Source organism: Pygocentrus nattereri, chromosome 24 (genome assembly GCF_015220715.1).
Source record: "Pygocentrus nattereri isolate fPygNat1 chromosome 24, fPygNat1.pri, whole genome shotgun sequence".
Classification (NCBI taxonomy): Eukaryota; Metazoa; Chordata; class Actinopteri; order Characiformes; family Serrasalmidae; genus Pygocentrus; species Pygocentrus nattereri.
The window spans coordinates 21,361,718-21,388,602 of record NC_051234.1 but is presented as its reverse complement, the minus strand read 5'-3'; the positions used below and the strand labels follow the sequence as shown (position 1 = coordinate 21,388,602).

General features: G+C 38.7%; 1 protein-coding gene across 1 annotated transcript; it reads left to right on the top strand.

Moving 5' to 3' along the window:
• Nucleotides 1-527: 527 nt before the first annotated feature.
• tnfrsf11a (tumor necrosis factor receptor superfamily, member 11a, NFKB activator) lies at nucleotides 528-25,966 on the top strand. Its single transcript, XM_017717937.2, has 10 exons — nucleotides 528-705; nucleotides 10,001-10,076; nucleotides 12,168-12,293; nucleotides 13,081-13,224; nucleotides 14,152-14,236; nucleotides 16,057-16,130; nucleotides 17,108-17,209; nucleotides 17,307-17,356; nucleotides 18,649-19,381; nucleotides 23,859-25,966. Exons 1-10 carry the CDS (start codon nucleotides 631-633, stop codon nucleotides 24,116-24,118), a joined length of 1,725 nt encoding a protein of 574 aa, XP_017573426.2. The 5' UTR covers nucleotides 528-630; the 3' UTR covers nucleotides 24,119-25,966.
• The last annotated feature ends 919 nt before the right edge of the window (nucleotides 25,967-26,885 follow it).

Genomic DNA, 26,885 nt, shown 5'->3' with positions numbered 1-26,885 from the left:
GATACTTAAAATGTAATTCATCTTATATGCATTTTAACCCTTTAATAATGGCATTTTTCAAAGAGAACACTGAGCTAGAAAGAGGGCAGAATTCAAATGTAAACGGCAAACAGCGCCTCTCCTGTTTACAATTACATATTCTCGTCTACTTAGCTATTTCTGTGGCAAAGTGTCTTTGATAATGCGCTGAACCGGATTTACAGACTTTATAGACTTTCATACACTTACCAGCCTGTCATTCATCCCATTAGGGCGGGGCCAATAGAACGTATAGCATATATGAGGGGAAAATTAAAACGCAAAAATACATCGGAATTTTACACATTACATTACATTATTACGATACTAATATGCTTCCGTATCTTTTAATGTAAATGCACTGAAAATGTCAATTATTTGAAAAAGAGAACGCATTTTTTTACATTAGCCAATCGTAGCGCAGAGAGGCGTGGCTTATCTGGAATCAGGCGGGGAAAAAAACTTCTGCACTAGACTCGAGCTTCCCCTCAAGGAGCGCGCATTAGAGAGGAGAGAGAGGAGCAGGAGGAGCTCCAGCCAAGAGAGGGATCGTGCGGGAAACACTGAACTAGCTTTTGTTTTTTACCAAACTGGACATTTAAGCAAACCAACATGAGGGTGCACTTCTCCACGAGCTGGATTTTCCGAGGATGGATCACATGCCTGATCTTCGCCTTGTGCGTCCAAGTAAGTTGTCGCTTATTAATAGCGTATGAACGCCCATACTTTGGTTCCATGCCTTAGTCTGAGAAGAATGTCCCAGAACATGTTCCGATAGGTCTAAAGTGGTCCAGTTTTGTACAGGTTGCTATTAGGAAAACCAGCATGGACCAGAAAGCCTGTATCGTGTTGTGGATGGTGATAAGCTGGCCACCCAGCGTGACCAGATAACCTAGCAAAGAGCAGCTAAAACTCAGGATGGAGATCTAACAGTCCTCCCCTTTTTTTGATTGCATATACTTTTTTGATCACAATCAAATGAGGATCTCCTGTTGCTGTTTTTAAAAGCTTCCTCCAATAGACTGAGTCGCTTTTATGCCGTGTTTTGATCAGCCAGAAGGGTCTCTTCAGATTTGTGCTTGGACAAAGCTCAGAGTATGTATGCACCAAGATTTAAAATGTCCTATATAGTGCTCTAATGACTTAAAGAGTGGATTTACTTTGAGGGCTTACTTATTATTTCTGAATAATGAAGTTGTATAAATGCATGTAAACTCATTCAGAGTGGTTTAAAGGGGTTTATTGTAGAGAAACCTACCGACTTGACTTTCTTTACAGTGATAGGTGCCAGTGGCTGTGAGGACAAACATAGCCACTTTTTGTTTACCAGTGAAGCTACACGTAGCTTTTTTGACTAATTGTGACATTATTAAAGTTGAAATAGTGGAAAATGAAAACAATAAGCTTTCTTTGGGGATTAATTTGACTTACAGCGTGACTAAAGTACCCCAAATGCATTTAAAGAGCATAAATTTTAGGCCCAGAGCTCCTCAACACAATCAGAAGCAATGTCTCACACGTCAGGCCATGCATTCATAAGCATTTCCTGTCAAAGCTTTCTGTGAGGGAGCTTTCAGAGGCGTTAAACCCTTCACTCGTCTGGTTTCTGTCTCCGTTTCTATAGAATGCACCACTTTCGCATCAAACCATTCTGAATGGCTTTGTTTACATTTTAATGAATGAATTCTGTCATCTGTGATGTTCCCCTTAAATCTTGGATGCACTGTTTTTGATGCTTGTACGGCTTCAGATGAAAGATTAAAATCAGCCGTGCTGAAATCTGTGATCTGTGTACTCTCTGTTTACTGGAAACAGTGGATTTTGGGTTCCATCCAGTTCCTTCGCTCCCCTCCTCTTCACCACAGAGCTAAACTGCTCTTTCCTCTGTTCTCTGGAGCCGAACCATCATCACTTGGTCTTAACTCTCCTACAGTTTGGATGAGATTTCTGTAAAGGACTGATCCAGTTAGTTTTCTGTCTGACCTCTATCTGCTGGACCTGTAGTGGATGTTGGGTTATCACAGGCAGTCACTTTGTCACGTTTCCCTGAGTTTCGCTTTCCCTGAGTACACTGACAGAAAAAGAGCAGAAATGGTTTAGAATGGAAGTCAATGGGCAGCAGCTTCAGCAACTGTTTAATTGATCTGTTGTCGTGCGGCTTGCCGCCTGTGAGGAGAGCTTCTCCTGTTGAAGTGGTTCCTGTTGAAGGAGCGCAGTGCTGTGCAAAAGTTTTGGCACCCCCGTGGTTTCTCCACCGCTGGTCAAGTGACATAAAGGAGCGTTTTGCACCAGACCATTCTTACTGACTTTGTTCCCATTTTTATGGATTTATTATGCATTTTTTTTAAATCAGTGCAATTCCCTTGTGATCCTGGATTCACTGTGGCACTGTTTTTAATGCATGTAGGGCTTTGAATGATAGAAAGTCTGTTGAAGATCATTGAAAAGTGTGAAAAGTTATATTGCTGTTTATTTGCTGGATTTAACATAGTGTGGAAAGACTAAAATAAAAAAAGTGGCCTGTGCAAAGGTGATAGGAATATTTTATACAATTGATATTTTTCCAGTGTGTTAAACTCAGGAAATAAATAAACATTTTGCACTAAAATGTGCAGAGAAAAGCCACATTTAAGTTTGTGTTAACTTTAAACTTTAAAATGAACAAAATGTGTTATTTAACTGGGGAACTGGGGGGGGTGTTCAAATTTGCATATGACTGTGAATGTCAGGCTCTGAGTGGTCTTCTTACATCTTACAGTGGTCTTCTTACAGCTGCCTGTGTTTTTTTTTTTTTTTTTTTTTTTTTAAATATTTGCTGGAAACCTGCTGGAATTTCTTGCGTGATCACAGATGGAATATTTCTATCATCTGTTTGAGGCCAGGAATAAGAAGAAATGTCTGGTCTGTTCTGTCCAACTTCACATGCCATCTAGTAGTTTTTGTGGTATGTTTCTTTCTCGAGATGAGACTTCGGTTTTAGCTTTACATTAGTGTGTTCAGTGGTCAGTATCTGCTGAAAAATGTCCAGGCTAGACTTCCTTTTGACCCTCAATTCCCAGAGAACCACTGCTGGCTCCCTGAGTGGTTTCAGTTGAGGTTTTTCCATCAATTGAAAAGTGCTTAGTTATCCAAAAGTGGTTTTTCTATGGCTTCTGTGGAGCACACCACAAACAATGAAAAGGTCACTCTAAAAGCAGATTTGTTTAAGGAGTCATTACTTTCTGCAGTAGGTGGATGTTCAGTTGGATGCTCATAATGCTTGATGTATAGTCAGACAGTAGGGAAGAGTATTGGAACAGCCCTACTTGGGCTGAGCGATACTGATAAAATTCAGTGTCACGTTTTCCAAATATACAGTGGGTTACAAAAGTCGGAGGCCACTAAATGCTTCTATTTTCCATTCCTTTCTAATTTAATACACATTTTTCATTACAGATTATATTATCAGCAAAACAATTTGAATGAAAAACTAAATATTTGAAATTTTAACATGACTTGGTCCAGCATGTCCCTCATTTGCTTTAATGACAGTGTCACTTGAGCTGGCACGGACCACAAGATTGGGCAAAAGCCTCTGAAGAGCAGGTCAGACACTCGTCTCAACACTTTAATGGAAAGGATAAGACTTTAAACAGGTAAACTGACCTTTCTGTACAAGACCTTAACATGGTCAGTGTCACAAGTTTGCTTTTTTTTTCAGATATAATGCATCTTCCAGATTTCTCCTTTGTTTTCATTTATGTTTATTTTCAGGTTTAAATAAAAAAAACACAGATTTTTCAATGTGTACTCTGACTTTTGGCGCTCAGTCTATTGTAATATCACAGTCATAGAAGATATTTAAGTTGGCATCAATATAGTTAATGAGCCCCGGCTTCCTGATTGCTACTGTATGCTGAAAGAATGTCTTACACACCTGACATACCTTAAAATTAATTGGACTGTTTTGTTCAGTTCTACTCAAAGTACAGCAAAGAGAATTGTACACAGTATTGCAAAAGAAAGGAACTGTTTATTTTATTTTTATGCTTTTTACCACAATCTGAAGCACCCAGTGCTTATTGACATGAAGTAGGGCATCATGCATATAATCATTATCTATTAAATACATAATTAAAATATAGCTAAAAGTAAAAAGCTATCACGATATGTGAGCGTTGTGGTATACCGATATATTACCCAGCCCTGACACCCACTCAAGTCCTCAGCGGTTGAATGAAAAAGTTTTAGCACCCCAGGTCACATGACATTGACACATTTGAATGCACAATTACTGTTTGTTTGCTGAATTTGGGAAAATAAGTTTGGAAAATATACATATATTTGCTATACTGAAATAAATAAACAAATACAATAGACCATATTTAAGTTCCCTGTTAGGGAATGTGTTAACCTATTCTCACTTAGAAAATCAACAAAACATGTAATTTGACCAGGTGTTAAATTTTCTTTTTTTTTTTTTGTGCCAGTTGCACAACCTTATAAAGCATTTATTCACTCACTCTTTTAGCTGTTTGTTTATCTCTTGCACCATCTCCCATCCTGATGGGGGAATAGTGTTAACATGCTGAATGTTGCCTCACAGACCTGCAGGTCACAGCTTGTGATCGAAAGGCAGGAAGCACCTTGGATCATTACAGTCTCAGCGGAGCGAGAGACTCTGAGAAAATCTTGGGATTCGTCCGTGAGTCGTTTGTGAGTGAGCCCAAATGATTGATGGTCTTTGTAAGTGGAGGAGGACCCTGGAGGAGGTCAAATGGTCCAAGCCATTTTTATAGGCAAATATATCAACAAATAAACAGGTTTTTAAATAAATCTGCTGTCCAAGTGGACGTGGTCGCCCTGGCAGTTATGCAAACGTTGCGGTTTCAGTGAAATTCTGTACAGCAGGTAACAAACAGGTTTTCTGAATACATCATACTGTCCCTACTAAAGGGCTTCAAATACGGTCAACTGGTGCAGTCTAACAGGCACAGTTAACTCTGTCCGAGGGCTTTGATGATTTGTTAGTAACAGATAACAGCACACACACAAAACCTTCAGCAATTAAACATAATATCACATTTTTCCACATCTCCAAAGTTCAGTCTTAGAAGTTGGTTTGCATTTTCTACTTCGCACCATCCAAATAATCTCATTCAGTGATGCTGAGGTCTGGACTCTGGAGTGGTCAGTCCGTTGTTCTGAGAACAGCAGCAGCATCTTTGTTCGATTTCCTTTTCTCAGTAAGCGTGTCTTGACAGGTAGACGTCCTTTCAGACCCACAGTGTTGAGCTTTAAGAGCTGTTTATCTGATGGGGACAGTTTTGATGGTCTACCAGGTCCTCTTTATAGTTTTTAATGAATTTTTTTTGGAAACTTATGTTTTCATGCTTTTACTTAATGACTGACTGGACATTAAATTAATGAAGGCTCTCTGACTTTTGCACAGTTGCTTCCATATTGCCCACCCTGACTTTTCAAGGCTTGCAGTTGAACTGATAGAAATGATGTTCATGCAGGACAGAGAGGAACAATGCGCTGGACGCTGGGCCATCAGTCATGTCCCCATATGCCATGCATATTTTCTAACATGTAATTATGCAGGGCGTCACTGACCATAATCTTATATATTTAGTCAATGAAAATATTTCATGTCTTTTGTGTATACCCCAGTGTTTGGATGCAGAGAGACCAGAAAGGAGTTCTGGACATTCCTCTGGGTTTCCTGTCTCCTTTCTCACGCTTAATTTAAAAGTGCTTTTCCGATTCCAGGCTCAGTAACCGCTCCTACAGAGAAAACATCCCACATGCCTCAGTCTACTGATAATAACACTGTGCTATTGTGTAAATGTTTTATTTACAGTCATGGCTTTAACAGAATTTCATCTCTGAAGCTTTATTTATTCATCTATTTAATGTCCTGTCAAACGTTATTCCTTTTTTCAGATGCGCAATAAAAAATGAGTGAAAAAATGCTTAAAATTTACAGAGAAAATGGGACTGCTAACAACCACCTGGTAGACCACCAAAACAGCACTTAAAGCTTTCATATTTGACAGAGAGGAGAAAATCAAGCTCCTCTCTTGCTTCAGGTCTGAGAAATCCACAGCCGTCCTTCCAGTATGAGAAGACAAATCAACACTGTGGGTCTGAAAGGATGTGTAGCTGCCACGAAACCATTACTGTGAAAAGGAAAAGAACATTTGCACTAGAATACTGACACTTCAGTACTGGAGTGTGGGTTTATGGACTGATGTGTCTAAATTTGTATTTGGGATTACTTTAATTGTGAGAAGTGGAAAATACAGCCAACTTCTAAGACAGAGTGTTGCAGTTTTTCCTGTAGATTTCCTGCAGACACAGTCTGTGTATGGGTAGGATGGATAAGATGGGCGTAGTATTTAGAAGTTGAGCTAAAAAATGTATAGATGTATATGATATGTATACATATGCTGAAAGATTAAGTGCAGGTAGTTATGATGGAAGATGGGGCTGGTGGTGGTGAGGCCACAAGGCCTTGACTTCATTGTCCCGTGACTTCATTACTGATATACAATCTCAAAATTTGCAATTCCAGTTTACAGATGTTGCACTTAGATTAGGCCAGTATTAACATGTTTCTGGTAACAATAAAGATTAGAACTTAGGTAATGGAAGTGGAATATAAAGGGCACATCTATAAATGTCTTATTTATGGAGTAAATATGGTAATGTGAACTTTAAATGGCTTACAGGTGTTGCTAATAGTAACTCTGTTGAGCAAAGTGGAAAGAGTCCAGAATCATTTGAATAAGACGGTTTCATTCCTGTTGTGTTGCATTTGATACGTTTGCATGAACTGAATTAGGGCATGAGGCATCACAGCTATATCTAATGAGGAAATCTTTCTTTATTCCAGTGAATTTCCTCGATGGATATGATTTTTCCTCACAGACATTTGACTATAAAACTGTGAGGTCTGGTCTGAGAGAAATGGAATAGAACTGGAAATATCCGATATCCCGTATGTTTTGCTTCTGTTTTTGCAGTTTTTAGAAACATTGGAAATGATGAGGGGCTCCTTTCCACATATCATGTTCTCTGTCAGCAAACGTTTGTCTGCGATTTTCTTGACAGGCGATGTGTAGATAACATGGTCTAGTGAAGTGACGATGCCAAGAAATGTTGTTTTCTCAAATAAAATTGAGCTCAGCTCATTGAGATTAGACGACTGGCACTAGATTTTCTGCTACATTCTGCTGAGCTTGGTTCTTTGTCCCTCCGTGCTGGTTATGGTTGGATGTTTTCGACCCTGCCCTTGTTATGTGCTGCATTTCGCTTAACATGAGAGAGTTTCCCATGTGAAAGCTGTGGAATGGTTTGGTGTATCAGCAGGGAAGTGGTTGGTGGCTGTAGCTCACTTCCATTCTCTGAGGTCAGGACCTCTCAGGTGTTTGTTTTTGGCTCTACACAGTCTTCAGCAGGTTTGGAGGGGCCGATATATCGTTTGGCTCAAAAATCAGCCGATATTAATGTTCAGAGAATTCATCTGGCCAGTAAAGCACTGATAACATCTCTGTAAACATTATAGAAGAAAGGCACATGATGCTATTTTTGAAAATTGAACCATCAGCCATTAGTGGAACTTATTCTTATTCTTAGTCATTCAGAGTGTTTTGATGTCAAATGGTTTATTGCAGACTCACAGTGAAGCTGATAGGAACCAGAGGGCACAATGTCTAAAGCACACATGTAGTCATTTTATTTACCACCAGTGAACCTTCCTATGTGTCCTGAGCTTTTATGCCATGCTGGTGATTTGTTTCATATGGAAAACAGTAAAAGTGTGAAATATATTCCTGTTCATATGTTTGCTTGCTACATAATGGTAGTTTATAACACAAATGAAGTAAAAAATCTACAAATATCATAATCTTTACAACATCATCTTTCTTTTGCAATATTGTGTAAGGTTATATAATCATTGCATCAAAATACATGCAACTTAAAAATCATTCTATTAATAGAGAAGAAATGATTTAAGGGCAGAAATAGCTGCAAGAGTTCACCAGTATTTTCAAGGGAAATTCCTTCTATATGTGTAAGCATACCAGGCCAATAAAGCCTGATCCTGATTCTTAAACTGTGAACCTATACATGTTCGTTTTGCCTTTTAACAATCTGGATGTACATCTCTGCCATGAATGGATTATAAAAAATGCTCTATATTGCCAAAAGTATTCGCTCATCTGCCTTCATACACATATGAACTTGAGTGAGATCCCATTCTTAATTCATAGAGTTTAATATGATGTTGGCCCACCCTTTGCAGCTGTAACAGCTTCAACTCTTCTGGGAAGGCTTTCCACAAGGTTTAGGAGTGTGTTTATGGGAATTTTTGACCATTCTTCCAGAAGCACATTTGTGAGGTCAGACACTGATGTTGGATGAGAAGGCCTGGCTCACAGTCTCCGCTTTAATTCATCCCAAAGGTGTTCTGTCGGGTTGGACTCTGTGCAGGCCAGTCAAGTACTTGCACACCAAGCTCACTCATCCTCGTCTTTATGGACCTTGCTTTGTGCACTGGTGCGCAGTCATGTTGGAACAGGAAGGGTCCATCCCCAAACTGTTCCCACATAGTTGGGATCATGAAATTGTCCAAAATCTTTTGGTGCTGAAACATTTAAGAGTTCCTGTCACTAGAACTAAGGGGCCGAGCCCAGCTCCTTAAAAACACCACACCATAATCCCCCGTCCACCAAACTTCACACTTGGCGCAAGACAGTTAGACAAGTACCGTTCTCCTGGAAACCGCCAAACCCAGACTCGTTCATCAGATTGCCAGACGGAGAAGGGTGATTCGTCACTCCAGAGAACTTAAGCTTTATCGCACTGCGTTTGACGCTTTGCATTGTGCTTGGTGATGTAAGGCTTGGATGCAGGTACTCATTCCATGAAACTCATTCCATGAAGCTCTCTACACTGTTCCTGAAGGCCACATGAAGGTTGGAGGTCTGTAGCGATTGACTCTGCAGAAAGGTGGGGACCTCTGCGCACTATGCGCCTCAGCACCCATTGACCCTGCTCTGTCATCTTATGTGGTCTACCACTTTGTGGCTGTGTTGCTGTCGTTCCCAATCTCTTCCACTTTGTCATAACACCACTGACAGCTGACTGTGGAATATTTAGTAATGAGGAAATTTCACGACTGGACTTGCTGCATAGGTGGCATCCTATCACGGTAACACGCTGGAATTCACTGAGCTCCTGAGAGCGACCCATTCATGTTTGTAGAAGCAGTCTGCAAGCGTAGCCGCTTGGTTTTGTACGCTTGTGGCCACGGAAGTGACTGGAACACCTGAAAGTGATGATTTGGATGAGTGACTGAGTACTTTTGGCAATATAGTGTACATTTTAGGCCTATCGTCAAAGAGGTCAGGTGACGTGTTCCTAACCATTTCATGTAATAATTTTCTGTGAGGGAGCTTCTAAAGGCATTCCGCTCTTCAGTTTCTCTGAAACAGAGCATTTCACATTAAACCACTCTGAAAGACTTTAGTTATACCGAAATTTGAAAAATTGGTAAAGTTCCCTTACAAGTTGCTTATTTACAATTAATTTTTGACTATATCAAATTTATATCAGTTGATATTATGTGTTATCAGAATTTGATATCAGTGATGACAAAATATTCATATCAGTCATGCTGTGTGTTACACCCACTGTAAGATCACTGAAGATATCAGATGGAATTTTATTAGAATGCTGATACGGTAGTATCGTAATATGTGTAAATCGTAAATTATGTTACTATAGTATATCAGCATGTGTAAAACTGGTATGACTGGTCTGCTTCATTTCCTGGTATGATTCAGACAACCTTAATGGTGTCATTGTTGAAGCAGAGTATTTTGAGCACTGTAGGTAAACTGTGAAGGATCTGACGGAACCTAATTTAAATGAAGGCTCACAAACAGGGGTTGTTTGAGGAATTGAATTTGTGATCTTTTTTTGGTTGCAGAGGAAGCATGCCAAACCAGCCTGTAACCAAGAGCAGTACCTGAAGGACAAGAGGTGCTGTTCCAAATGTAGACCAGGTAAACATCTGTCAGTCTTCATTTATTTGAATACAGGCCACATTCCAAAGTTGTAAAATGCAATAAAAACAAGAATCTGTGATTGGTTAATTCTTTTGGACCTTTATTTAGTGGACAAAAGTACAAGAAATTGTTTTGTTTTTGTACTATATATATATATATAGTATGTGTGTGTGTGTGTGTGTGTGTGTGTGTGTGTGTGTGTGTGTGTGTGTGTGTGTAATATATATATATATATATATATATATATATATATATATATATATATATATATATATATATATATATATTAGTATGTATGTGTGTATATATATATATATATATATATATATATATATATATATATATATATATATATATATATATATATATGTGTGTGTGTGTGTGTGTGTGTGTGTGTGTGTATAATAAATATAACTACATAAACACACACACACACACACACACACACATATATATATATATATATATATATATATATATATATATATATATATATATATATATATATATATATACAACACAGTTAGAACAGGGCAAAATAAGAGTGAAAATTTCATAAAATATTCAAATTATACTGTTTTGAAACATTCAACAATAAGCAGGTGAATTGGTAAGGGCATCATGATTGGGTATAAAAGGAGCATTCACCAAAGACTCAGTCTTGGTCATCTAAGTTGGGTTGTGGCTCACCACTTTGTGCCAAACGTCATGAGAGTACTGTCACATTGATCAAAAACATTTCTCAATTCAAGACAGAGAAGAATATGGGTATTTCACCATCTACCATACATAACATTGTGAAAAGATTCAGGGAATCCAGAGAAATCTCTCTCCATGTAGGGCAAGCCTGGAAACCACTGTTGAATGTGTACCTTCGTGCACTCAGACAGCACTGCATGAGAAACTGTCATGCTGCTGTCTTTTTTATATATATATATATATATATATATATATATATATATATATATATATATATATATATATATATATATATATATATATATATATATATATATATATATATATAGCCACATCGACTCGGCAGCGCTTCGGAAAACCATTGTCACTTGACATAGTTTGCCACTGTATCAAGAAAAGCAACTTGATTATGCAAGCAAAAAAGCCATACAACAGTTCTATGCAGAAACACCGCCGAGTTCTCTGGGCCCAAGCTCATCTCAGATGGTGGAAATGTGTGCTATGATCAGATACGTAATATGATAGTCTACGTTTCAGCTTGTTTTTGGGAAAAACAGACATCAAATACTCCTGTCGTGTCATGGGGGTGCATTGGTGCCCACAGCATGGGTGACTTGCATGTATGTGAAGGTACTATTGACACAGAGGTGTATATTGGGATTTTAGAGAGACATATGGTGGCATCAAGATGACGTCTTTTACTTTGATGTCCACGAATGCTTCAGCAAGGCATTGCCAGGCCTTGTTCTGTAAGTGCTACAACAGAGTGGGTTCGTAGTCACAGAGTGCACGTGCCAGACAGGCCAGATCTGTCTCCTATTGAAAATGCATGGCACATCATAGAGAGGAGAATCGGACACTGACGACCATGGACTTTTGAGCAGCTGAAGTCCTGTATCAAGCAAGATTTGGCAAAAATTCCACTTGCAAAACTGCAAGAATTAGTATTGTTTAGTCTGTAAATGATTGAACACTGTAATTAATAATTGATGTTTGTCTCCAATAAGCAGATGAGGCTTTGGTGAGCAGGAAGGCAAATGCTTGGAGTAATGTAAATGAAGGGATAAATTTGACTCGCTGCAATTTTTGGGGGGGTTTAAAGGGGAAGTGCATGTAAAAGAGGAACATACACAAAGCTTTGTGGAAAACCTCAGTTTAGTCTCCGCAGACCATTTGGTGTGCGCTGATGTAGAAACTATGTGATCTACTCTGTGCAGAAGTGGTAGGTTATATGACAAAAATATACATTGGTATTTGAAGACATTTTCAACATACATGCTACATGTAAGTACAAAGACAATAAATGTGAACTACTGAATTACTAATTACCACAAAGAATAATAATAATCCACATAATAAAACTAATGAAACTCTTTCTCCTGACCACAGGAACATACATGTTTGATGAGTGCAACGAGACAAGTGACACTAAATGTCGGCCTTGTGGAAAGGACGAGTACCAGTCAGAGTACAACACTGACCACAGGTGCCTTCCACAGAAGTTCTGTGATGATGGTCAGTCTTCTCTCTTTTTCCAGCCTATAATGCAGAAATTTGTGTATATAAAATAGCATGTATTCTCAGTTAACTGTGCAGAAGGAAGGAAATAAGTCCAAAAATTCTGAATTTTTCTATCTTTGAAATGTAAACAATTTTAACATTTTTATATCTTTGAAATGTAAACAAAGTCATTCAGAATGGTTAGATGTGAAATGGTTAATTGTAGAGAAACATAAAAAGTCTACAGTGGTTGTAGGTACCAGGGGTCATGGTTTCTGCAACACACATATAGCCAGTTTGTTTACTATCCAAAACCAACAGTGAACTTTCCACTTATTCTGAGTTTTTCTCTGTAATATGTTGATGATAAATATGCATTTTGGAGGACTGTTTTAACATAACTAGTAGTTTAAATGGTTTAAGAAGTGGTTTTTCTCTCTCTCTCTCTCTCTCTCTCTCTCTCTCTCTCTCTCTCTCTCTCTCTCTCTCTCTCTCTCTATCTATCTATCTATCTATCTATCTATCTATCTATCTATCTATCTATCTCTCTCTTTCTATCTCTCTCTTTCTATCTCTCTCTTTCTTTCTCTATCTCTCTCTTTCTTTCTCTCTCGCTCTCTCTCGCTCTCTCTCGCTCTCTCTCTCTCTCTCGCTCTCTCTCTCTCTCTCTCTCGCTCTCTCTCGCTCTCTCTCGCTCTCTCGCTCTCTCTCTCTCGCGCTCTCTCTCTCTCTCTCTCTCGCTCTCGCTCTCGCTCTCGCTCTCTCGCTCTCGCTCTCTCGCTCTCTCTCGTTCTTGTTGCAGGTAAAGGCTTTTATCGCCCCAGTCCCAGTAGCCCTTATGAACCTGTGCCTTGTGAGTGTAAGGACGGATTTCAGTGTTCCCCCCTAAACTGTGAGTTCTGTGACCAAATCCCATCTTGCCCTGCAGGCCAAGGACTCATAGGAGGTAAGAATCATAGTAGTTAGTGAATATTTTATAGTAGTTTCTGAATAGCAAGTCTTAAAGGGCCCATGTCATGGAAAATTTCTTCTTTTTTGTTAAAGACTTTCTAAGTGTACCGTTCACTCCCCAGTCCATACAGTCTATATATGGAACCTAGGCTTGTTTTGAACTCCTCGTGGTTGTGACGTCATAACCATAGACGTATTTATGCATGATTTCTCATTCAGCCTACACCAATTTAACCAGTCAGTTAACATTGAAACAACATTACTGCTTTCATTCCAGGCTGCTTTTGATATGACACAGTATAGGCCAACCAATCAGAACAGAGCTCAGTGATATATATTGTAACAGACACTAACAAAAAAGTTCATAAGAGATAAATCAAGAGATAAAAAGAGGTTGAAAATGGTCATAATAATAAATTATTAGGTAATTTCCTGAGCTACTGCTAGTTTAATTCCGGTTTATAAGCTGGCTCATGTAGTCTTGCGGGAAGGCGTGTAACTTATGTTGATGTGTTGGTTGTGTGGTTCACATTGAATCCATGCCTATGGGCCTCTTTGTTTCTCAGCACAGAAAGATAAATATGACTATACATGACTCATAACTAAAGGTTCTGTAAAATTAGTGGCTTCCCTTGGTTTGCGGCTGGGCAAAAGGGAGCAGCCGAAAGAAGAAGAAGAAGAAGAAGATAACATAGTATATTGTGTAGACTTTTTAGCCTCTGCTCTATTTGCAGTGTCCTGACATATGCATGTTGTAGTTAAGGCTTAGTGCAGTATCAGAGTGAGCCAAATGGACAGTTTTGTGAAAATGACATGTCTTATGATATCTGTTTTCTTAGGACATGGGGGATGTTAAAAAAAAACATAAAGCAGTTCACTTTTTTGTGATATGTTCTCTTTTTTTCTACTGTTTTTATTCAAGACCCTGGCAGACAGTCCTGCAAGGAGTGCACAAATGGATATTTTTCAGATTCACATGCAGCAGAACCCTGCAAGAAGTGGACGGAGTAAGTGTGCAGAGGCTTTATTAAAAGCATTTGAAGGACAAGAATTACATATATATTTTATTCACACACACACACACACACACACACACACACACACACACACACACACACACACACACACAAAAAAAGATATTGCTAATAATTATCATGAAATTGGCCTCGGCAATACTGATATCACAGAAGGCCGCAATATGCAAATTGGTCCTCTAGCAAACCACATACTTTAAATTGGGTGCTATGAGCTTTCTTATCATCCTCCGATGTTCCTAATGAGTTTCTCTGGGTGGTTTGAGGAATCGACTTTAATGAGATCCAAAAAATTTAAAACAATTTGGTTTGAATGTTGCAGATGCTTAATCCTGTCTTATCTACTGTCTTTGTGCCTTTTAACTGATTCAAATCTGTCCTCAGAGTATTTAGTGAGCAGGCATGTTCACGTTGGTCAGTAAAATGGATCAGCATGTGATTTTGGACCTTTCTGTGTGCTACTTTGTTTCCTATCACTGTATAAAAGAAGCTCCATGCTGCCTTTATTGTTGGATGCGCTGCAGTAGTTTCTCAGTGACACATTCAGAATGCAGTTCTTATCACTGTGAAATCACTTATTATTAGTAAGAATAAAAGGCCACCGAGGTGTAAAATATATTCTCATTCATGTGTTTAACTGCTCAAAATGCTAGTATATGACACACATAATATAAAAAGCCACAAATTTTTGGCTTTGTTGAATGGTGATCTTTATATATCAGAAAAGATGCAACATTCAGAAGTCATGCTGTTAACAGAAAAAAATTAGATTAAAGGGCAAAAATTGTTGCTTAAATGGTTGCTTTGTAGCTCAAGATTAAAAGGTTAATCATGTCAGGTCAGCATTGTTTTAAAGGGGAATTCCACTGCATAATTTCTCTTAATGACAGTGGTTTGGTGTGAAATAATTAATTGTAGAGAAACTTACCAATTTCTTTGCAGTAGTGGTGATGGGAACCAGGGGTTTCCATGTCTACAACACAAATTTCGCCATTCTTTTACTATCCACAACCACCAATGAACCTACCCTGATAAAGTACTGGTAAAATATTGGTGGTAAATATAAAAAAATTCTTCAGGGACTGTTTTGACTTACAACGCCTTGGAGTTTAAAAGATATGTTTTAGGACAAAACCTTCTTAAAACAAACATTAGGCAGACTCCCTTTCTGTGAGGGAGCTTTTAGAGACATTGAACTCTTTAGATGCCTGGTTCCACCACTCTGAACACTCTGACTCAGTGCATTCTCTGTAGAACAGAGCATTTCACTTCAAACCCCTTTGAATGACTTTGTTGACATCTTAACGTTTTAATTATGCAGCCATTTAGAAAAATTGGTGGTATTCCCCTGTAATGCATTGCAAAGCATATTGCCATAAACATCAGTACAATCACAGTATGGGGTTTTATCCATGTTGTGCAGCCCTAGCACAATGATTTGGAGCTTGAGCCGCAAAATGCTGTTTCACACATACAGGCACGCAAAAACACGCGCACACAGTCTGCTTACTTAGGGCTCAATTTGCGCAATCACAGTAACTCATTCTCACGAGTGCTGTTTGTCTGACATTGCTCTCAGGTCACAGGCGCGCACAGTCGTTTTAAAAGCCCCCGCAGTCTTACCGCACTGTGGTATTATGACTAATTTCTCCACCACTTCCCCTGGAAAGAGCCTATTTTCCTTAGCTGGCCATATTTGTGGTAACCGTTTGCGGAGAGGATCGAGACTGATCAAAACACAAGTGTCCGGGCAGCTAAAGCGTCTTATACTGATGGGCCTCATTCTTTTTCAGCTGCAAAGCCTTCGGCAACACTGAGGAAAGGAAAGGCAGCACTAAAACAGATGTGGAGTGTGGACCGCCCTTCGGTATGCCATCAAACATGTTTATGTTCAAACTTCTGGAATACACTATGGTTGATAGAGTTGTACAAGTAGAAGAACTGACCTACTCATGCTGTGCCTAAAATATACTTTGTTGCAAGAAATTGTAGCACACAAGATGCTAAACTACATCAAAATACCTACATTTTGCTTGTGCTATTAATTGCAAAAATCACACTGTTAGAACACATCAGACATAGTTTTTTTTTTTTTTTGTCATGTAATCAAGCTAACACAGCACGATGGCAAACTACATTGTTTTTTCTAACCTGCCTGTTTTTGATTTGATACAAAACATAGTCCAGCTTGGTAGTGTTGCATTTTAAATTGGGAGGGTGTCCCCAGGTTCAGTGGATGTAAGCTACATTCTGAATTTTCAAAAAGTGATTTGCATTACAAAGATTGCGAAGCTAGCTAATTACCTCACTAGCCCAGACAGAGCATAGAAATAATCCGCTCACTGTCATCCCTTAGGTGACTTTAGGTGACCCCAGGATCCTAACTGTGACCTTAGGAAACCTTTCATATGTCTCAATTTATCCTATTGACGTTTCATGTTTTATTTAAAGAGCTTGAGGAATGTACAGCATGGGAACATAGGGCCTTGGGAACATCTCGCCACTGTCCAAATAAAAACAAGTATCTCCAAAATGGTAAATTTACAGGAGAAGGCAAAAACATTCTTAACTTCCAATGTAAGTTAATGTAAAGAGATTTGATTTAAAGCAATTTTGAAGCATTTATGTCGGACCAGTCATCATGAAATGTAACATTTACTATGTAAATGACAGCTGCGGAGCTCAAATTATGCAGAAAATTAAAAATGGCAAAAACTGGAGACGGCATGGACAGTGGCAATAGCTAAAGCATGGACAGGTCACTTAGAATTCACAATGCATGTGTCTGTAGTATGTGTAACAGTAATTCTCATATTTAACACCTTTGCTAACTTCATTCTTTAGAGCCGCCCACCTCCTGGGCCGTGGTGGCCGTCCCCTGTGTAATAATTGTGATGTGTGTTGTCATTATTTCCTGCTATAAGGACAAACTGAATCTCCTCTCAGGTAAGACTGGTTTAGAAGTGTGTCAGTTAATGCTGGTTTAGATTTATCTTTCATGATGCTCATGAATGATTTTTCTCTTCTTTTTTTTTTTTTGCAGTCAATCTCAGAGCCTGCATCCAGAACATTAAACGCAGCCGAATTCAACAAGTGAGCCCAATCCTCAGAAAGACATTTGCATACGTTTTTTGGAACCTAAGCTTATTGTTTATTTTAAGGCAATAGTTTAGCAAATAATTGTCCTCTTACTTCAACCAACATCTGTTTGGTGTCTGATGTTTTCGTCTATAGTCATATGCACTGGAGCTATGAGGCTATTGTAGCTAATACCTCATTCTAGAAAAAACACTTTGGTTCCTAAAGAACCAAAATGCCCTTGTTGCAGTGGTTGGTGTAGCGTATTAAATAACACTAGGGTTCATTCGGCTTCCATCCAACATCCATTTGGTATCTGACGTTTTCTTCTGTAGTTTTGCATTGGAACTACAAGGCTAACTTAACTAACATGTAAAAGAAGTTTCTACCTTAGTGGTTAACATCATGCAAAGTACATACATGAACAACTGTCTCAAACCATGCAGATGTAATAAGTGATCTCAAATAATAGTCTCAGATAAATGTTACTAAAAGGAGAAAGAACTACATTGCGGATGAAGGTAGATAGTGGATAAAAGAGGATAAAACTACTTTTACTTAATTACTCCAATAGACATGTGCTGTACTAAAAAATGTATTTAGATCATTGTGTTCCTGATGAAATAATATATCTATAATTTTTAGTTCACTGTTAGTGAGCAGGGTCATCATGCTTGTTGTATTTATCTGTGCAGTATTTAGTAACACTCGTATTTCATCCAAGTTTTGGTTGAAACAACAGAACAATCTTGAAACGCTCAAAAAAATTGTCCAATCAGATTTTTTTTCTCAGTGGTATCCATGTACATAGAGCTTAGTGAGCTCTTTCATAGGTTAGAGCTTCAGGATCTGAACTGAAGACCTTAATGTTTATATGAACTACCAACCTTATTAAAAACAGAGAGGAATCAACTAATTAAGTTTTGATTCACAATAGGACCAGTTTAGTGAAAAAAGGTCACTAGACCTTCTGGACATTCTAGATACCTCACTGACTGAATAAGTGACAGATTTTAACCAGTTTTCAGCTAGTTAGTTGATTAGGAATGGAAAATGTTACAGGCTTCAGTGGGCCCTGGCCATTTAAGGGGTTACAGTTTACCAATGTTCAATGTCCTCATACTTTCTGGGGCCACTCATATGGTTAGAAACAGTCATCTTGAAACATGAATTGTTTCTGTATGTCTCCACTAAAGACACTGGACACCAAACATGTCTTGGTTGATTGACGGGGTAATTTATTTATGAATGGCCCACATCAAGGCCCTTAGAGTTTAAGCCACAGCATCTCTCTTTTTACTTTCTAGGAGACGCTGACACCTCCATACCACAGCAATGGCTTACAGAGCTGCTCTCAATATGAGATGACCTCCCACCTCATCCGGCAAGACGACAACCATATAGAATACATGAGCTTGTGTTCAAAAACAAAGCTAATCAGTGATAGCACACCAGGCCCTGACCAGGACCAGAAAGACGAGCCAATTCGGGACAGGGCAGACGGGTCATCGGGCAGCTCCAGCGAAGTTTCTGAGGACCCAGCTTCTCCACTTTCTGGCAGCACCTGTAGCTGCTTATCCTCCATAAAGGAGCCAGTGGAAGTGGGGGAGAATGAGGACTGCAGTCAGCTGGTGGCCACTGGCCTGGCCGGCTGCTGTTCCTGTGGCCTGGGGGAGACTGTGGAAGTGAAAGAAGTGAGTGTTGTTGAAGCTGTGGCCATGGAAGAGCCACCACTGTGTGGCAACTGCTGCTCCGACAGTTTACCTGACCGCCTGCAGGGCTCTCAGGAGCTCTATTTGGACTACAGCAGCCGGGTGGGTAAAGAGACCATGTCAGAGGTCAGGGGTTTTCATAGCGACGGCAGCCTGTACAAGCAGAACGAGCCACGCTGTTGTAGCATAGAGTCCACTGTGCCACCCAAGTCAGCATTTAGCGACAGCAACAATGGAGGCCTCTCACTAATTGCAGACAACCACCTGTCTGACCCAGAGGCTGACCTGGAGGTCCAGAGCCAGTGCTCCGATGCTGCTCTTGCCTGTGGTAAGAAAGCCATTGACAACTAATATCACTAATGCTAGCTAGCACCACAGAAGTGTTTCTTAGCCTCTAGAATGATCAGGATTGATTCAGCACAATGTATACTGGCTATTGTGGTGAAAGAACATGATGACAGAATAAAAAAACAAAAACAATACATAATTCTTAAATCTTAGTGTGAAATAGGCCTGACCTTATTAAACATATCCTACATTTTGTCACATTTATGATTTTAGCTGTGCCTAACAATACCGTGCTGAGAATGGGGAAACTGAGTTGGATGCTAGCAAGAGCAACAAAAGAAGAATAAAAATGGTTATGCCATCTGACCGAAATTAGTTAATAAAATCTATTGTGAAACTGACAACATTACCATTTCCTTAATTTTTGATCATCAATATTAATACAAAGAACTACTGCTTCAGAGGCTAATATAGCCAAAATGATGCAAATTCGCTTGTGAAAGTTCGCCACAGTTGAACTCGAAGCAAAGGCTACGTTCAGACCCAAAACATAGCAAAATGTTTATTTCAATGGAAATAGTGATGCATTGGACGCTTACTGTTATGCAAGTGTTGCAACTATAGCAGCTGAGATGGCCATTTTCGGTGTCATTTTAGTGTATTCTCTTAAAAAAATGAAAATACAAGCATATCTTCTAACATCTTCAAACGTTGCATAAAATAAACTGCAGTGGCTGCATTTGTAGAGGACTTGATTAGAATCCAGTGTAATAAAAAATTATTCTGTCCCCTGGAAAAGGGGTGGCAATGGAATGTTGGCCTGGGAGAATATATATATATATATATATATATATATATATATATATATATATATATATATATATATATATATATATATATATATATATATATATTTTTTTTTTTTTTTTTTATATATATATTTTTATAACATCTTGAACACTGTGAAATCAAAACCGGCTGTTTTTGCAGCTTTGCTTCCATATATGGACTATATGAACTGTTGAGAGAACAGTATGTTTTGAAACTTTAAAAAATATCAAAAGAATCCAATGTATGCACTGCCTTTTTAATATTGCAGACTTTTGATACATGTTGCTGCTGAGTGGGTAACACCTCTGACTCACCCGTCAAATGAGAGAAACTGTGTCTCAAAGCCTGTCAGACACCGTTTCATACCGTTTTGACAACTGTTGTTCAACCCAGAAACTAGCAAAATGGGCCACAAAATTTTGAATGTAAATATATCCAAAGCTTAATTTTTTTTCTCATTTTTTCATTTATTTCACATTTATTCATGCACATTAATGTAAAAATATGTATCTGGGCTTTTACAGAGTTGGTACAAATTAAAAAAAAAATTTTCATAACATTTTTCAGAAAATCCAATCTTTTCAAGTCACATTCAAGTTGCATCCAATGTGCTCCTAGATCACATTCAGTACATAATTAAAATCAGAATGGCCTGTTCAGAATTCTTATATACTGTAGCATCACTGAAGAGATCAGGGGTCATTTGCATGAAAACATGAACTTTGGCTTTAACAATTCATTTTAGCCTAATTTTTTTCCTTTACTATTAAGCGAGCTGTATAAAATCTCTCCAGTGAATTGTTTAAACAACCCATATCATTTTCCAAATTTTTTTTTAATGAAAGACTTTCATGTAGTAAGTATTGTTAAAGTGGAGAAATGTAGCATCCACTCTCCAGTCTGTATAGTCCAGATACGGAAACCAAGTTGCAAAAATTGCCTGTTTTGAAGTCACCTTTTCAGTCTACAGCAGTCCAGCTCTGCCCATTTATGTTGAAGTTATAAGAGGTATTTCAGTCCAGACTGCTTTTTGAATGAGGCACAATACAGGCAAGCCTCTCAGAACAGAGATCATATACATAGATCAGTCATAAAGGCACAGTAACAAAAACAGCCTGTTTAATTCTTAGGGATAAAAATATGTTGGACAATGGCCATGCAAAAAAGAACTGTTTTTGGTACATGAAACCACATAAACATTGTACCGGAACATCACGGGAAAATGTTAATTACAAGAAGTTTTTGACAGTTTTGTTATTTGATAATTTTATCCCTCATGCGTTTAAATCCTTGAGATGTTTTATGCAAGCGGTCACTGAACTGAGCAAACGATCAGAATTGAGCAATAAGGCTTGTGATGTAAACCCAGCCTTAGAGGAGTTTTGCAGACCAAGCTGATTGCCCAAGCACCACTGTAGACACATTGGCTATGTATCTGAGGTATTTCAAGGCCAATGACTACAACTTCAGCAATGTGCCACTTCTACCTAGAGGGGACAGAGAGATGCCATCCAGGGTGTTTATTCACATTTTAAAACAGCCCTGTTTAAAATTGAAACAAGATGTGCTGCAGAGTCCTGCTTATTGAGTAATGCTGCTCAGCAGGGGCAATTTCTCCAGTCTCTAGGGTTAGATCATGCAGCAGATGGTCAAACTAACAAGACGATAAACAGCCATTTCCCACACCATTTACTAATACCGTCTGTACCCTGTTAAGGTCCATATGCAGTGGCTGCAGTCAAGAGTTCATGACTTTTTGACTTTTGGGTGCCTGTAGTGGGAGAAAAATGCTCAAAAAATGCAGACAACACTTACTGTAAACGAAACAATTACTGCCTAGCCTGTTCTCGTGTGTATGTGTGATGTGGCATTTATATGGAAAGTTTAATTTAGTGATGATCATTAAGAAAAAACTGGCACCCGAGTAATTGATATTCCAGTAAACAGCACTTTTAAAAACATGGCAAGCCAATGCGGACAGCGGGTGTCTGGCGTGTCATAAATCACAGTTTAATGACTAAAAGATGTGTGAAACGTGATTCATTCCTTTTGGCGTTATGCTGGGAATATGGAGTAAATAGTTCCCCGCAAATGGGAACTGCTTTAAATGTCTGTTGAAACGTTCAGCGGAAGGAAAAGGTTAAGTTCTTTTTTTTTTTCTTTTCTACCGGATGAACCCCAGATAACAGCAATTTTGTGCCAAGTAAGCGCTTACTTAGCATTACTCCACCCAGATTTGAGCCACTGCTGCAAATGTGTAAAGCTGTGAAGTTGACACTTGGTAGCACTTTACTATAGGGCAGAGTTTATAAGGCTAGATGTCACCTACATAAGCCATTCATGACAGCTGACCTAGACCAACAAACATTTTTGTAAACATTCATTCCAATAGATGTCATTTTTCATAAAGGTTGCATTTGCCAATCTTGATGTCAAGACATAGCAAATAATTTCCTGACATTAGGTTGTCACAGCACTTTGTAGGGTGAAACGATGTAGACTTTGTGGATTAATGTGTGTCACAGTGACACAATACTGATAATATGACATAGCTTTACAAGTCTGTGGCACTTTGATTAAGCGAGTTAACATTTATAAAAATTAAGCTCAATAAGCTGGCCAGAAGTATGTGGACACCCCTCCTAATTATTGATTTTAGAAGTTCCATATCTCCATAGACAATCTCCATAGGCAAACATTGGCAGAAGAAGGGGTCATACTGAGGAGCTCAGTGACTTTAAACACGGCACTGTCATAGGATGCCACCTAACACAGTCACATGAGAGAGCAACTTCAGTGGCCTCCACAAAGCATGGATTTAAATGTTTATTGTGAGCCAGGCCTTCTTGTCCAACATCAGTGCCTGACCTCACAAATGGTCTTTTGACTGAATGGGCACAATGACAGACAGAAAACATCTGTTAATAAATGTTTGTGTTGTCAATTGTCATACAGTCTTGTGAACACTGCCCCACGGTAAAGTGTTACCTTCTACTCGCTGCAAAACTGTATCCACTTTTCTTTCTACCTTCACCGAATGAGAGTCTGATCTTGCTAGGGGTGACGTATTGGTCCTGTATGATCCTGCGAGTGATGACACAGTAGAGCAACATGCAAAACATCTTCACTTCCACATGTGGCTTATTTAGATTTGACTCCAGGAAGGGAATGTTTTTATGCGTACCTATTTGTGGGCTGAACTTTTAGTGACCATATCTGTTTTCCATTAACACATGGTATTTATGGCATCAAATTATCAGATACACATTGTTTCCAAAAGTATCCTGACACCTTCTAAATAGTGAATTACGTGAAGGTGCACCCATTGCTGACACAGGTGTTCAGTTTGTGTAATCAATCTCCATAGAACAAACACTGACTAATAGAAAGGGATGCTCTGGAGCAGCTGCACTGACTATACTAATGCTCTTGTGGCTGAATGCAGTCACAACAATGTTCCAACATCTAGTGTTAAGCCTTTCCAGAAGAGTATAAGCTGTTACCTTTTGGTTGACATAATACTCCAAAAAGCTTGGTGTCCTGCTTTTATTGTCTGTATTCTACCAGAATTGAATTGAATCGAATTGAAATTTCAGATTCCATGATGTATTCTATTGTTTCTTAATGAATAATAATGAAATCATTTTGGGTTCAGAGATTCACATCTCTTGTCTCATCTTTTGCAGGTCAGGTGACTGGAAACAACAACACCACCTTCATCTCCACTGGCCAGGTGATGAATTTCACCGGTGATGTCATCATGGTTTATGTCAGCCAGACTTCTCTGGGCAGCGGGTGTGGAGGTGAAGAGCCCTATGCCAGTCCAGTTCAGGAGGAATCTGGCGAAGTGCAGAATGCGTCCAAATCCAGCCCACAGACATCACAGCACGATTTCCCTGTGCAGGAGATGACGAACCGCCGCCTTCAGCAGAATCTCTCCATCTGAACCAGAGCTGGATTCACCTCTATTTTATTATTTTCATCTCTTTTTAATGATTTATTGATCAGTTCACTACAGTGGTCACCAGCCTGGCTCCTGGACATTAACTTTCTTACAAAGTTTAGTTTTAGCCAGGGGTTAAATAAGGATTTAGAAGGTAGGGTGGACATTCATTTCATGGGTGCCAGCAATGTCAATGTTATTATATGGAGTTATTGTATGGAGTATTATGTGGTATTATAGTATTATCTATACTATACATGGTCCACTCATCTTCATTCAATGTAACAGGCTACTGGTGCTTTCAAATAGTGTAAAAATAATTTTAAAAAGAGGTTTTGGGATGACAGAGACATGTTTTGACTGTATTTAGCAAAAGCTAGTTGGGAAGACATGGTCAACCATGGCATAATTTTGAGTATGCCACATCAGGGAGGGTCTCAGAGTATTTTCTCTCTGTGATAGGTGGGTGGGGATGTGGGATGTAGGAGTGCAGGGGTGCTGTGGCACCTCCAGGTTTCTGGAGTGTTTAACTGCAGTTACTAAAAACAGTAACAGAGCTATGCACTGTTGAAGTTACAGTGCCTTTGAAAACGAAGTGAATCAGTTCCCTCACCAATTGTTGGCCATTTGGCGGGTTGTGGGGACGTTGTGTCGCTAATACAGTTTGAAAAACGTCAGCCGACATAAATATCTCCTACTCCTAGATGTGCTAGATATGTATGTGCAGCTTCCAGTTGATTGACGCACAGCTAATTTGCATAACATTTGTCCTGCAAGAGAAAACAGAGACAGCAGGGTGAGCAATTGTAGTGTTGGTTATATGCATATCTGTACAGTCACCTCTGTAGCATGTCATATGTTCTGTTTTAAATTATCCAAACAATCCACCCACTGGTGCACAGTGATGTAATCAAAACTCAGATGATGTTTCAGGTGAGGGCAAAAGTCAATATATTTTGGTGTCTTTTATGTGATATATCATTAACTGTGTTCAACGACTAGTTGACTTGGGTTTGATTTAGCTACCTCAGTGGCAACAGGTTATGCAACAGAATGGTTAAATGGTGACTTCATCTTTAAGGTTATAGCAATTGAAGGTTGATGGATATGCTCATTTTGAGCATTTAACTCCTGGTTTCAGCACTGTTTTTTCAGGGCCTTTCAGAAAGTTGAGCTGAAATGGGCAGAAATGTTAGTGAAGAGAAGGTTGGTGACCACTAGTTTACCGATCTTTGTCTTAGCATCCCGAGTGCTATTTCTTAAAGAAAAATGCTGTGCATTTGTTGAACGTATGTGTGTTTTTCTTGTTGTTTTGTAATCAGAAATCTAAATTGCTATAATTGTACAAATGTCTATGATTTATGCCTGTCCTTTGCGTTGGCCTGAACCGTCTAATTTGCAGACAATCCCTATGTTGTCAAGCCAAATAAAAAGAGCAGCTTGGTGAGACAAGAAGTCAGAGCTACTGTTGAGCAACTCTAGCCAAAGAAAATCAAAACTGGTCCAGAGAAAGCACAACATGCAGCCACAGGAACAAAATCGTGCTTCTGTCCCAAAGCCTGTGGTTCTTTTGTCCCTTCTTCTCAGGCCTTTTCTGAGGAGGAACTAGTGCACAACATCTCACCGAGAGATTGCGTTATGGACCGTAATTAAAGCTCCTAGAGACTCTGTGAAAACAAAATAGGGGCAGGTTTGCTTTTTTGCTTCATAAAAGTTTGTATTTTATTTTTTTTCCTTGGAAATTTTCTGGAAAATGTTCTAATTTTGTTCATTTTGTTGTTTATGGTGGCATTATTAGCCACTACTCTGACCATTCAGTCTAACTGAAATAAAAAGGAGTGTAGCCATTCATTGGACATGCATTACATTTGTATATAGAAGTGTGTGTGTGTGTGTGTGTGTGTGTGTGTGTGTGTGTGTGTATGTATGTATATATGTATGTATATATATGTATATATATATATGTGTGTGTGTGTGTGTGTATGTGTGTGTATGTATGTGTATATATATATATATGTGTATATATATGTATATATGTGTATATATATATATATATATATATATATATATATATATATATATATATATATATATATATATATATATATATATATATATGTGTATATATATATATGTGTATATATATGTATATATATATGTATATATATATATACATATAATGTATGTGTGTATATATATATATGTGTGTATGTGTGTGTATATGTATATGTGTGTGTGTGTATGTGTGAATATATATGTATGATTCAGAATCAATGTTTGACATATAAAAGAGCTAAGCTGGAACCTTCTATTATGGGAAATAAAGATAATTTGTATGAAACAACTCTGAGTGTGAGACTTAGGGGCGTTGATCTTTTTTAAGATAAGCTGTTTACAGTGAGAGCATCACTAATTGAACATGAAGTAAAACCTCAAATTCTTCCCCGCGCCAGCGTCGACGTTAAACCTGCAATTACAGCTCTGAATGGCTACCAGCTGTCATAAGGTCAGTGAGGTACGTGGGCTGTAGCTATTGTGTTTGGCCACATAAAAAGGTTCAAGTCTGATTACAGAGACACAATCAGCCTGCTTTTCCGCAGGGACGAGAAACCAACTCAAGAAAGTGTTGCTTTTTCTGCCAAAGCAAGAGTTTATGACTGGTCAGCAGAAGGTTTACCTTCCATAGGACACCCAGTCATTTCTGTGACATGGTGTACGGAGCAGAAATAAAGGAACACACACACACACACACACATTTATCCCAGCGGTC